The sequence below is a fragment of the Hyperolius riggenbachi genome, chromosome 4, assembly GCF_040937935.1.
Source record: "Hyperolius riggenbachi isolate aHypRig1 chromosome 4, aHypRig1.pri, whole genome shotgun sequence".
NCBI classification, from domain to species: domain Eukaryota; kingdom Metazoa; phylum Chordata; class Amphibia; order Anura; family Hyperoliidae; genus Hyperolius; species Hyperolius riggenbachi.
Genome location: NC_090649.1, coordinates 39,297,827 through 39,310,780, shown reverse-complemented (window position 1 = coordinate 39,310,780; position 12,954 = coordinate 39,297,827). Strand labels below are relative to the sequence as shown.

The 12,954-nt window shown below is 46.0% G+C and overlaps 1 protein-coding gene across 14 annotated transcripts in view; it reads left to right on the top strand.

Annotated features, from left to right (window-relative positions):
- Window positions 1-5,447: 5,447 nt before the first annotated feature.
- OTOF (otoferlin) overlaps window positions 5,448-12,954 on the top strand; it is a 500,418-nt gene continuing 492,911 nt past the window's right edge. For all 14 annotated transcript variants that reach the window (XM_068279952.1, XM_068279942.1, XM_068279943.1 and 11 more), the window contains exon 1: window positions 5,448-5,612. In XM_068279952.1, coding sequence (XP_068136053.1) covers window positions 5,534-5,612 — 79 coding nt within the window. In that variant the 5' untranslated portion in view covers window positions 5,448-5,533. The remainder of the gene's footprint in view (window positions 5,613-12,954) is intronic.

Sequence of the window (12,954 nt, the reverse complement as noted above, 5' to 3'; positions counted from 1 at the left end):
TGTTGAACACAAAATACAAGGCCATGTCTGGCTACATATCTGTAAGCAGTGGCTGCATGGTGTAGTGGTTAAGGGCTCTGCCCCTGACACAGGAGACCAGAGTTCGAATCTCGTATCTGTCTGTTCAGTAAGCCAGCACCTATTCAGTAGGAGACCTTAGGCAAGTCTAATGCTGCTATCTTGTCTAATTTTTCTCTTGGATTGAGCATAAATGGTAAATACTAGGCCAGCTTCAGTTAGTACTGTTGTGGTACAGCGGTTAAGGTACTTGCCCACCACACAGTGAGACCTGAGTTAAATTTTCAGCTATGGTATGTAAACTGGCTTTTGAAATAATATAATTCTCTGGCAGATGAGACCCTCCTCCCTCCGGTAGGAGGGAATAGGTAGAAGGGTGGAGGGTGGAGCCCACAAGAGCCTAATTAAAATCTCCCTATCAGAGTGTGTAGCAGCTGTCCCTTAACTAATTAGTATAGGCAGATGAGTGAGTCAAATGGCTCAAGGACCTTGCCTTGTATATGGGGGGGTCGGGCTCCACCAGTGAGTGCCGTCTGATTGGCAATAATGTGTCTGTTGACTGTGATGGAGAGGGTCAAAGTTTTGCTCTATAGAGCTTTATGGGGCGAATCGAACTTCCGGGAAAGTTTGCGTTTGGTAGGCGAACGCGAACCACCGAAGTTCGCCTTGAACCGTTCGCTGGCGAACCGTTCGGGACATCTCTATTCATTAATAAGTCGTGCCCTTTTTTCACGGTGCCCACTTTTCATGCGAGGGGGGGGGTCCCTAGGGGGTCCTCTTACTGTGAGATGTAACACAAGAACAGGAAGAATTTTCTGGCTATCTACACTGAGGCACCTATTCCTGACTATCTATACTGAGGCATCTATTCCTGGCCATCTATACTGAGGCACCTATCCCTGGCCATCTATACTGAGGCACCTATTCCTGGCTATCTACACTGAGGCATCTAATCCTGACTATCTATACTGAGGCATCTAATCCTGGCTATCTATACTGAGGCATCTATCCCTGGCTATCTATACTGAGGCATCTAATCCTGACTATCTATACAGAGGCACCTACTCCTGACTATCTATACTGAGGCATCTAATCCTGGCTATCTATACTGTGGCATCTAATCCTGGCTATCTATACTGAGGCATCTATCCCTGGCTATCTATACTGAGGCATCTAATCCTGACTATCTATACAGAGGCACCTACTCCTGACTATCTATACTGAGGCACCTACTCCTGGCTTTCTATACTGAGGCACCTACTCCTGGCTATCTATACTGAGGCATCTATTCCTGGCTATCTATACTGAGGCACCTATTCCTGGCTATCTATACTGAGGCATCTTATCCTGGCTATCTATACTGAGGCATCTTATCCTGGCTATCTATACTGAGGCATCTAATCCTGACTATCTATACTGAGGCATCTAATCCTGACTATCTATACTGAGGCATCTTATCCTGGCTATCTATACTGAGGCATCTACTCCTGGCTATCTATACTGAGGCACCTATCCCTGGCTATCTATACTGAGGCACCTATTCCTGGCTATCTATACTGAGGCATCTACTCCTGGCTATCTATACAGAGGCACCTATCCCTGGCTATCTGTACTGAGGCATCTAATCCCGACTATGTATACAGAGGCACCTAATCCTGGCTATCTATACTGAGGCACCTTATCCTGGCTATCTATACTGAGGCACCTATTCCTGGCTATCTATACTGAGGCATCTAATCCTGACTATCTATACTGAGGCACCTACTCCTGGCTATCTATACTGAGGCACCTACTCCTGGCTAACTATACTGAGGCACCTATTCCTGGCTATCTATACTGAGGCACCTATCCCTGGCTATCTATTCAGAGGCACCTATTCCTGGCTATCTATACTGAGGCATCTTATCCTGGCTATCTATACTGAGGCACCTACTCCTGGCTATCTATACTGAGACATCTAATCCTGGCTATCTATACTGAGGCATCTTATCCTGACTATCTATACAGAGGCACCTACTCCTGACTATCTATACTGAGGCATCTAATACTGGCTATCTATACTGAGGCATCTAATCCTGGCTATTTATACTGAGGCATCTATCCCTGGCTATCTATACTGAGGCATCTAATCCTGGCTATCTATACTGAGACATCTAATCCTGGCTATCTATACTGAGACATCTAATCCTGGCTATCTATACTGAGGCATCTTATCCTGACTATCTATACTGAGGCACCTACTCCTGGCTATCTATACTGAGGCATCTAATCCTGGCTATCTATACTGAGGCACCTACTCCTGGCTATCTATACTGAGGCACCTACTCCTGGCTATCTATACTGAGGCACCTACTCCTGGCTATCTACACTGAGGCACCTATCCCTGGCTATCTATACAGAGGCACCTATTCCTGGCTATCTATACTGAGGCACCTATCCCTGACTATCTATACTGAGGCACCTATCCCTGGCTATCTATACTGAGGCACCTATTCCTGGCTATCTATACTGAGACACCTATCCCTGGCTATCTATACTGAGGCACCTATTCCTGACTATCTATACTGAGGCATCTAATCCTGACTATCTATACTGAGGCATCTAATCCTGACTATCTATACTGAGGCATCTTATCCTGGCTATCTATACTGAGGCATCTACTCCTGGCTATCTATACTGAGGCACCTATCCCTGGCTATCTATACTGAGGCACCTATTCCTGGCTATCTATACTGAGGCATCTACTCCTGGCTATCTATACAGAGGCACCTATCCCTGGCTATCTGTACTGAGGCATCTAATCCCGACTATGTATACAGAGGCACCTAATCCTGGCTATCTATACTGAGGCACCTTATCCTGGCTATCTATACTGAGGCACCTATTCCTGGCTATCTATACTGAGGCATCTAATCCTGACTATCTATACTGAGGCACCTACTCCTGGCTATCTATACTGAGGCACCTACTCCTGGCTAACTATACTGAGGCATCTTATCCTGGCTATCTATACTGAGGCACCTATCCCTGGCTATCTATTCAGATGCACCTATTCCTGGCTATCTATACTGAGGCATCTTATCCTGGCTATCTATACTGAGGCACCTACTCCTGGCTATCTATACTGAGGCATCTAATCCTGGCTATCTATACTGAGGCATCTTATCCTGACTATCTATACTGAGGCACCTATCCCTGGCTATCTATACTGAGGCATCTACTCCTGGCTATCTATACTGAGGCACCTATTCCTGGCTACCTATACTGAGGCACCTATTCCTGGCTATCTATACTTAGGCACCAGCTCCTGACTATCTATACTGAGGCACCTATCCCTGACTATCTATACTGAGGCATCTTATCCTGGCTATCTATACTGAGGCATCTACTCCTGGCTATCTATACTGAGGCACCTATCCCTGGCTATCTATACTGAGGCATCTACTCCTGGCTATCTATACTGAGGCACCTATCCCTGACTATCTATACTGAGGCATCTTATCCTGGCTATCTATACTGAGGCAACTACTCCTGGCTATTTATACTGAGGCACCTATCCCTGACTATCTATACTGAGGCATCTAATCCTGGCTATCTATACTGAGGCACCTATCCCGGACTATCTATACTGAGGCATCTTATCCTGGCTATCTATACTGAGGCATCTAATCCTGGCTATCTATACTGAGGCATCTATCCCTGGCTATCTATACTAAGGCATCTACTCCTGGCTATCTATACTGAGGCACCTACTCCTGGCCATCTATACTGAGGCATCTAATCCTGACTATCTATACTGAGGCATCTATCCCTGGCTATCTATACTGAGGCATCTACTCCTGGCTATCTATACTGAGGTACCTATTCCTGGCTATCTATACTGAGGCACCTATTCCTGGCTATCTATACTGAGGCATCTAATCCTGGCTATCTATACTGAGGCACCTATCCCTGGCTATCTATACTGAGGCATCTACTCCTGGCTATCTATACTGAGGCACCTATCCCTGACTATCTATACTGAGGCATCTTATCCTGGCTATCTATACTGAGGCATCTACTCCTGGCTATCTATACTGAGGCACCTATCCCTGACTATCTATACTGAGGCATCTAATCCTGGCTATCTATACTGAGGCATCTAATCCTGGCTATCTATACTGAGGCATCTAATCCTGACTATCTATACTGAGGCATCTTATCCTGGCTATCTATACTAAGGCATCTAATCCTGACTATCTATACTGAGGCATCTTATCCTGGCTATCCAAATTTTGCGTCGGGGCCCCAAGGTTTGTAGCTACACCACTGCAGCTAATCTTGTCAGATCTGACAATGTCTGAAACACCTGTTCTGCTGCATGCTTGTTCATGGTCCACATGGTCTATTAGAGGCAGATGATCAGCAGGATGCCAGGCAACTGGTATTGCTTAAAAGGAAATAAATATGGTAGCCTCCGTATCACTCTCACCTAGGCTTCACCTTAACTTTTGTGTACAAAGAGCATGCGGGGAAAAAGAAGGACGTAAATAAACTACAAAAGCATATCTCAGGTTTTTTACATGAACATACAAGGAGTCACGGGGGAAGCAAGAAAGCACAGGGGGACACAAGGAGGCACAGGGGGACATGGAAGCACAGGGGGACACAAGGAGGCACAGAGGGACATGAAGGAGGCACAGGGGAACATGGAGGCACAGGGGGACACAAGGAGGCACTGAGGGACACAAGGAGGCACGGGGGAAGCAAGAAAGCACAGGGGGACACAAGGAGGAACGGGGGAAACAAGAAAACACAGGCTGACACAAGGATGCACAGGGGGACACAAGGAGGCACAGGGGGACATGGAGGCACAGGGGGACACAAGGAGGCACTGAGGGACACATTGAGGCACAGAGGGACATGAAAGAGGCACAGGGGGACACAAAGTGCCACAGGGAGACATGAAGGAGGCACAGAGTGACACTAAGGAGCCCCAGGGGGACACAAAGGAGGCACAGGGGGACGTGAAGGGGCCACAGGGTGACACAATGGAGGCACAGGGGGACATGAAGGAGGCACAGCCTGTACAGGCACGACCTGTACTTTATCAGCTATATCAAGCCCAAGTCCCCCCCTGGACTCATCAGACGTACCCCCCGGCGTACGCCTTCCACACATTGACAACCTACAGCAGTCTAGATACAATCTAGAACATAAACAAAACAACAACTCCTTGCATTGTGTGGGTCTCCTGGAGGATGGAAAGGCGAGCGCAGTCGCCGGGCGCAGAGTGTGAAGGAGCGCTGAATAATTCAGAGGTGGGTTTGGGCAGAAGGAAGGAAAAGGGGACAGAGTTAGCTGGAGAGTGACTGAGAAGGGAGGAGACTGAGACTATATGGAGTGGAATCCCCCTCCTCTGTCAGTGTGTATGTGAGATACAGAGAGAGAGAGGAGAGGAGCATCTCATCGCTGTGGAGGCAGCCCAGGATTACCCACCAGTGCTGCGCTGCCTGGATGACGCCTGACCATCGCTATGGCTTTAATAGTGCATCTAAAGACCGTAACGGACCTGCGCGGGAAGGGGGACCGCATCGCCAAAGTCATGTTCAGAGGTAGCCCAGCTCTATTGCCTGCGCTGTGTGTGCATCCCATGCCTGCATGTGTCTATAGCTCCTCCGGAATTCCTATATACAGTATATATGTGTGTGTGTGTCTGTGTGTGTGTCTGTGCGGGAGGGGGAGAGCAAAACTTCTCTGCAGAACTGGAGGAGGGGAGAGGTGCTGGAGTCGCCTTTAACCCTTGCTGAGCACTCTCCAACCTGCATCCATCACTCGTACCAAGCAAAGCGCTCTCTCCGTTCCCCTGATCCGCGGATAGCATCTTTCTGTTCTCGTATGGTCGTGTCGCTCTCCGCTGCAGCAGGGCTTGCAATCTAAAGGCAACGCCGCAACCAAACGCACCGTTATTGTTTTGAATTTATATCTCCCACCTCCAAATTAAAAACACACAGTTAATAATATGGGAGGACATTAGACTATGACTATCGTAGGATTAGATTGTGAGCTCCTCTGAGGACAGTCAGTGACATGACTATGTGCTCTGTAAAGTGCTGCAGAAGGTGTCAGTGCTATATAAATACATTATAATATGGTAGGACATTAGGCTATGACTATGGTAGGATTAGATTGTGAGCTCCTCTGAGGACAGTCAGTGACATGACTATGTACTGTGTAATGCGCTGCAGAAGAAATCAGCACTACCAACTACTAAATAATAATAATATGTGCTATGTAAATACATAATAAAAATATGGTAGGACATTAGACTATAATAAGATTAGATTGTGAGCTCTTCTAAGGACAGTCAGTGACATGACTATGTCCTCTGTAAAGCGCTGCATAAATTGTCAGTGCTATATAAATACGTAGTAATAATATGGAAGGATAGTGCTATATACAGTAAATACATATTAATAATATGGGAGGACATTAGATTAGGACTATGGTAGGGATTAGACTGTGAGCTTCTCTGAGGACAGTCAGTGACATAACTATGTGATCTGTAAAGTGCTGCAGAAGATGTCGGTGCTATATAAATACATAATAATAATATGGTAGGACATTAGACAGTGACTATGGTAGGGTTATATTGTGAGCTCCTCTGAGGACAGTCAGTGACATGACTATGTACTCTGTAATGTGCTGCAGGAGATGTCAGTGCTATATAAATACATAATAATAATATGGTAGGACATTAGACTATGACTATGGTAGTATTGGATTGTGAGCTCCTCTGAGGACAGTCAGTGACATGACTATGTACTCTGTAAAGTGCTGCAGAAGATGTCAGTGCTATATAAATACATAATAATAATATGGTAAGACATTAGACTATGACTATGGTAGGATTAGAGTGTGAGCTCCTCTGAGGACAGTCAGTGACATGACTATGTACTCTGTAATGTGCTGCAGAAGATGTCACTGCTATATAAATACATAATAATATTGTAGGACAGACTATGACTATGGTAGGATTATATTGTTAGCTCCTCTGAGGACAGTCAGTGACATGACTATGTACTCTGTATAGTGCTGCAGAAGATGTCAGTGCTATATAAATACATAATAATAATAATATGGTAGGACATTAGACTAGGACTATGGTAGGATTATATTGTTAGCTCCTCTGAGGACAGTCAGTGACATGACTATGTACTCTGTATAGTGCTGCAGAAGATGTCAGTGCTATATAAATACATAATAATAATAATATGGTAGGACATTAGACTAGGACTATGGCAGGATTAGAATGTGAGCTCCTCTGAGGACAGTCAGTGACATGACTATGTGCTCTGTAATGTGCTGCAGGAGATGTCAGTGCCATATAAATACATAATAATAATACGGTAGGACATTAGACTATGACTATGGCATGATTGGATTGTGAGCTCCTCTGAGGACAGTCAGTGACATGACTATGTTCTCTATAAAGTGCTGTGGAAAATGTGTCTGTGCTATAGAAATGCATAATAATAATAATAGATTTGTATAGCTCTGGCATGTTCTGAAGTGTTGCACAAAATGCAGAAAGCCATTTGTTTGCGCAGAGGAGCTTATACTCTAATGTCACAGACACAGTTGAAAATTCCCTTAATTCTACAGTTATGTAACTGGTATATTGCACACTGCTTGTAAGAGGACGAGGGCATAAAAACATTAACAAATTCCCAGCACCATAAGAGCTCCATCAGCTTACACTCCGATCTGCCTATCAGAGACACACACTGCTATTACTATAGTACAACCGCATTATGTAACACTGAAACATTGGCATCACTATCTGCACCAGAGGAACTTAAACTACATACACACATTAGATATATATCGGTCTGAACACTATTAAAATGACCAATTAATGAGCTTTCAACCAATTTTCGGTAAGCAATTGCGTACCACTGATGGCAACAAACGACTGATATCGGGAGCTGTTCTTGGTTTATCCTGTTGGATTTTTTTAACTAAAGGGAGTGTGTACAGTTAATTAAACAATGTATAACCATCTTGTTGTGTACAGCGCACGTGCCACAGTCGATCGTTCTTAATCGCTCATGTTTGTACAGATATTGATTGTTTCAGTTAGTTGCACATCAAACGTCACTTCTGCATTATCTGTCAATTCCTTCTTTCTTGGATCGTTCGTGTGTGTATACAGGGCGGTTGTTTAAGATCGTTAACCTTTGCCGATCGATCGTTGGTCAACATTCATTTAGACCAATTTTTGTCTGATGTATGTACTGTATGTACCTTTCCCTTCCAATGTCCTTGTGACAGGCACATTCTAATATACTACATAACTATAGCTCAGGTATATTCCCCATTTATACCAGACGGTAAACCAGAGCGGTCGGCCTCTGTACCCAACACACACACACACACACACACACACACACACACACACACACACACACACACACACACACACACACACACTGTACACACACACACACACACACACACACACACACACACACACACACACACACACACACACACACACACACACACACACACACACACACACACACACACACACACACACACACACACACTGTACACACACACACACACACACACACACACACACACACACACACACACACACACACACACACACACACACACACACACTACACACACACACACACTACACACACACACACACACACACACACACACCACACACACACACACACACACACACACACACACACACACACACACACACACACACACACACGCTACTGTTGTTAGAAATACACATGTATATACCATATTCTCTGCATAGAGAGTACTGATGCATTTCCATCAGTCTCTGCACCAGAGGAGCTTACACTCTACACAATATTATCACCACCGTCACACTCTATTATTGTATTAATATTGTCATATATTTATGACTGTGCTGTGGCTGTATGACTGCAATAGATCGAATATCCAAATTAGCACTGCCCAACAGTAGAATATCAATAACTTTACTGATATGCTACTAGTGACTATCTCCGGTGCCCAAATTGCCACGTTGCCCTTCTTAACATGTTTGTCCTCAGGGGCTGTGCAGTCGTCTCAGCCGCACCACAGTTATACAGCCGCGCCACAGTTATACAGCCACACCACAGTTATACAGCCACACAACAGTCATACAGTCGCACCACAGTCATACAGCCACACAACAGTCATACAGCCACACCACAGTTATACAACCAAGCCACAGTTATACAGTCCCACCACAGTCATACAGCCGCACCACAGTTAGAAAGCCAGCCAGCCACACCAGGATTCTATAGTCGCACCACAGTCATACAGCCGCACCACAGTCATACAGCCGCACCACAGTCATACAGCCACACCACAGTTAAACAGCCGCACCACAGTTATACAGCCGCACCACAGTCATACAGCCACACCACAGTTATACAGCCACACCACAGTTATACAGCCGCACCACAGTTATACAGCTGCACCACAGTTATACAGCTGCACCACAGTCATACAGCCACACCACAGTTATACAGCCACACCACAGTTATACAGCCGCACCACAGTTATACAGCTGCACCACAGTTATACAGCTGCACCACAGTTATACAGCCGCACCACAGTTATACAACTCCACAGTTATACAGCCACACCACAGTTATACAGCTGCGCCTCAGTTATTCAGCCACACCACAGTTATACAGCCGCACCACAGTCATACAGAGTTATACAGCCGCACCACAGTTATACAGCCGCACTACAGTTATACAGCCACACCACAGTTATACAGCCGCACCACAGTTATACAGCCGCACTACAGTTATACAGCCACACCACAGTTATACAGCCGCACCACAGTTATACAGCCGCACCACAGTTATACAGCCGCACCACAGTTATACAGCCGCACCACAGTTATACAGCCACACCACAGTTATACAGCCACAACACAGTTATACAGCCGCACCACACTTATACAGCCGCACTACAGTTATACAGCCGCAGCACAGTTATACAGCTGCACCACAGTTATAAAGCACCACAGTTATACAGCCACACCACAGTTATACAGCTGCGCCTCAGTTATACAGCCGCACCACAGTCATACAGAGTTATACAGCCACACCACAGTTATACAGCACCACAGTTATACAGCCGCACCACAGTTATACAGCCGCACCACAGTCATACAGCCATACCACAGTTATACAGCCACACCACAGTTATACAGCCACACAACAGTTATACAGCAGCACCACAGTTATACAGCCACACAACAGTTATACAGCACCACAGTTATACAGCCACACCACAGTTATACAGCCGCACCACACTTATACAGCCACACGACAGTTATACAGCTGCACTATAGTTGTACAGCCACATGACATTTTTACAACCACACCACAGTTATACAGCCGTACCACAGTTATACAGCAGCACTGCAGTTATACAGCCACACCACAGTTATACAGCCGCACCACAGTTATACAGCCGCACCACAGTTATACAGCCGCACCACAGTTATACAGCCACACCACAGTTATACAGCCGCACCACAGTTATACAGCCGCGCCACAGTTATACAGCCATACCACAGTTATACAGCCATACCACAGTTATACAGCCACACCACAGTTATACAGCCGCACCACAGTTATACAGCCGCACCACAGTTATACAGCCGCACCACAGTTATACAGCCATACCACAGTTATACAGCCACACCACAGTTATACAGCCACACCACAGTTATACAGCCGCACCACAGTTATACAGCCATACCACAGTTATACAGCCACACCACAGTTATACAGCCGCACCACACTTATACAGCTGCACCACACTTATACAGCCATACCACAGTTATACAGCCACACCACAGTTATACAGCCACACCACACTTATACAGTGCACCACAGTCATACAGCCGCACCTTACTTATACAGCCGCACCACAGTCATACAGCTGCACCACACTTATACAGCTGCACCACAGACATACAGTCGTACCACACTTATACAGCCTCAACACAGTCATACAGTCGCACCACAGCCATACAGTCGCACCACTGTCATACAGCCACACCACTGTCATACAGCCACACCACAGTTATACAGCCATGCCACAGTTATACAGCTGCAGCACAGCATTGCTAGGTACATATGATGCAAGATCAGATTTATGAGTCAAATTGATAATTTCCACGGTGGCTGAACTGTTATGAATGGGGGTGCCATGGTGGCCACACTTGTCATATGACCCTGCCCTGGGTCCCTCCCTGGCCATAGGAGGTCACTAGGGAGGGAGGACAATGAGGTGGCAGGGTGAAAAAAGGCTACGCCAAAATTTTGCTGGGGGGGGGGGGTCATTGATTTGTAGGTAAGCCCCTTGTTCTGCCCTTGCTTTTCATTGCGCTTGTATCTTAAAGCTTTCATTTCCTGTGGGCTCAGTCTGGTTCATTATGAAAGGGAAATGAAGGACCGTACTATGTTATAATAGTTACCACATAAACCGCATTGTTAATTACAGATACAGCATCCTGGCACCCAGAGGGTGATTTTGTATTAGCCTGCCGATGCCCGGTAATTAGCATAATGGGAGTGTATTCAGTGGCAAAGGCAGCTTTATATCAGACAGATGGTAGGGGGTGGCAGGTTAGTGTCAGGCATTAGTATAGGTGAATATTGCTATGGGAGCAGTTAGCATAAGGCATCAAGAGGGGGGAGGGCAGTTAGGGTTAGGCATTGGTGATGGTTGGGGGGGTTGGTTAGGGTTAGGCATTGAGAGGGCAGGTCGGTTGTGGTTAGGCATCAGCAGGGAGTTGGTTAGGGTTAGGCATCGGTGAGGGTCAGTTAGCGTTTGGCATTGAGAGGGGAGGACGGTTGGGATTAGGCCTCAGCAGGGAGGTGGTTAGGGTTAGGCATTGGTAGTGGTTGGGGGGGGGGGGTTGGTTAGGGTTAGGCATCGGTAAGGGTCAATTAGGGTTAGGCATTGAGAGGGGAGGTCGGTTCGGGTTAGGCATCAGCTAGGAGTTGGTTAGGGTTAGGCATCGGTGAGGGTCAGTTAGGGTTAGGCATTGAGAGGGGAGGTCGGTTCGGGTTAGGCATCAGCAGGGAGTTGGTTAGGGTTAGGCATCGGTGAGGGTCAGTTAGGGTTAGGCATTGAGAGGGGAGGTCGGTTCGGGTTAGGCATCAGCAGGGAGTTGGTTAGGGTTAGGCATCGATGAGGGTCAGTTAGGGTTAGGCATTGAGAGGGGAGGTCGGTTCGGGTTAGGCATCAGCAGGGAGTTGGTTAGGGTTAGGCATCGGTAAGGGTCAGTTAGGGTTAGGCATTGAGAGGGGAGGTCGGTTGGGGTTAGGTATTGGAAAGACAAGACAAATAACCTTTATATTGTGTTTTTCTCCTGGCGGACTCAAATCGATGGAACCCATTTTTAATGTATGCAATTCTAGAGAATAAGTCACACCTGTTTTGTTTTGGGATTTTTGGAGTACCCAGATAGCACATGGCCACCCACAGAAACAGCTGTGACTTGTTCCCTGCAATTTCAACTTCCTTTCTGTGTGCCTGCTAGTGCGACACTCTGCCAATCACTGGGGTCATGTGGGAGGCTTTGTGAGTTTCACTGCAATCAATGTGAATTGTTCCGTCTCCTCTGTAAAACGCTGTGGGAATCACTATATATGGTCTGGGGTTTGTCATGGAGAAAATCCAAAGACATAACAACAAAAGTTATTTAGGTAATACCTTTAACCACTTCACCTCCAAGGGTTTTTCCCCTTAAAAAACAGAGCAATTTTCACCTGTCAGCGCTCTTTCCATTAATTTGCCTACAACTTTAATACTACTTATCACAACAAAACAATCCATATCTTGTTTTGTTTTTTTTCACCACCAATTAGGCTTTCTTTTTCT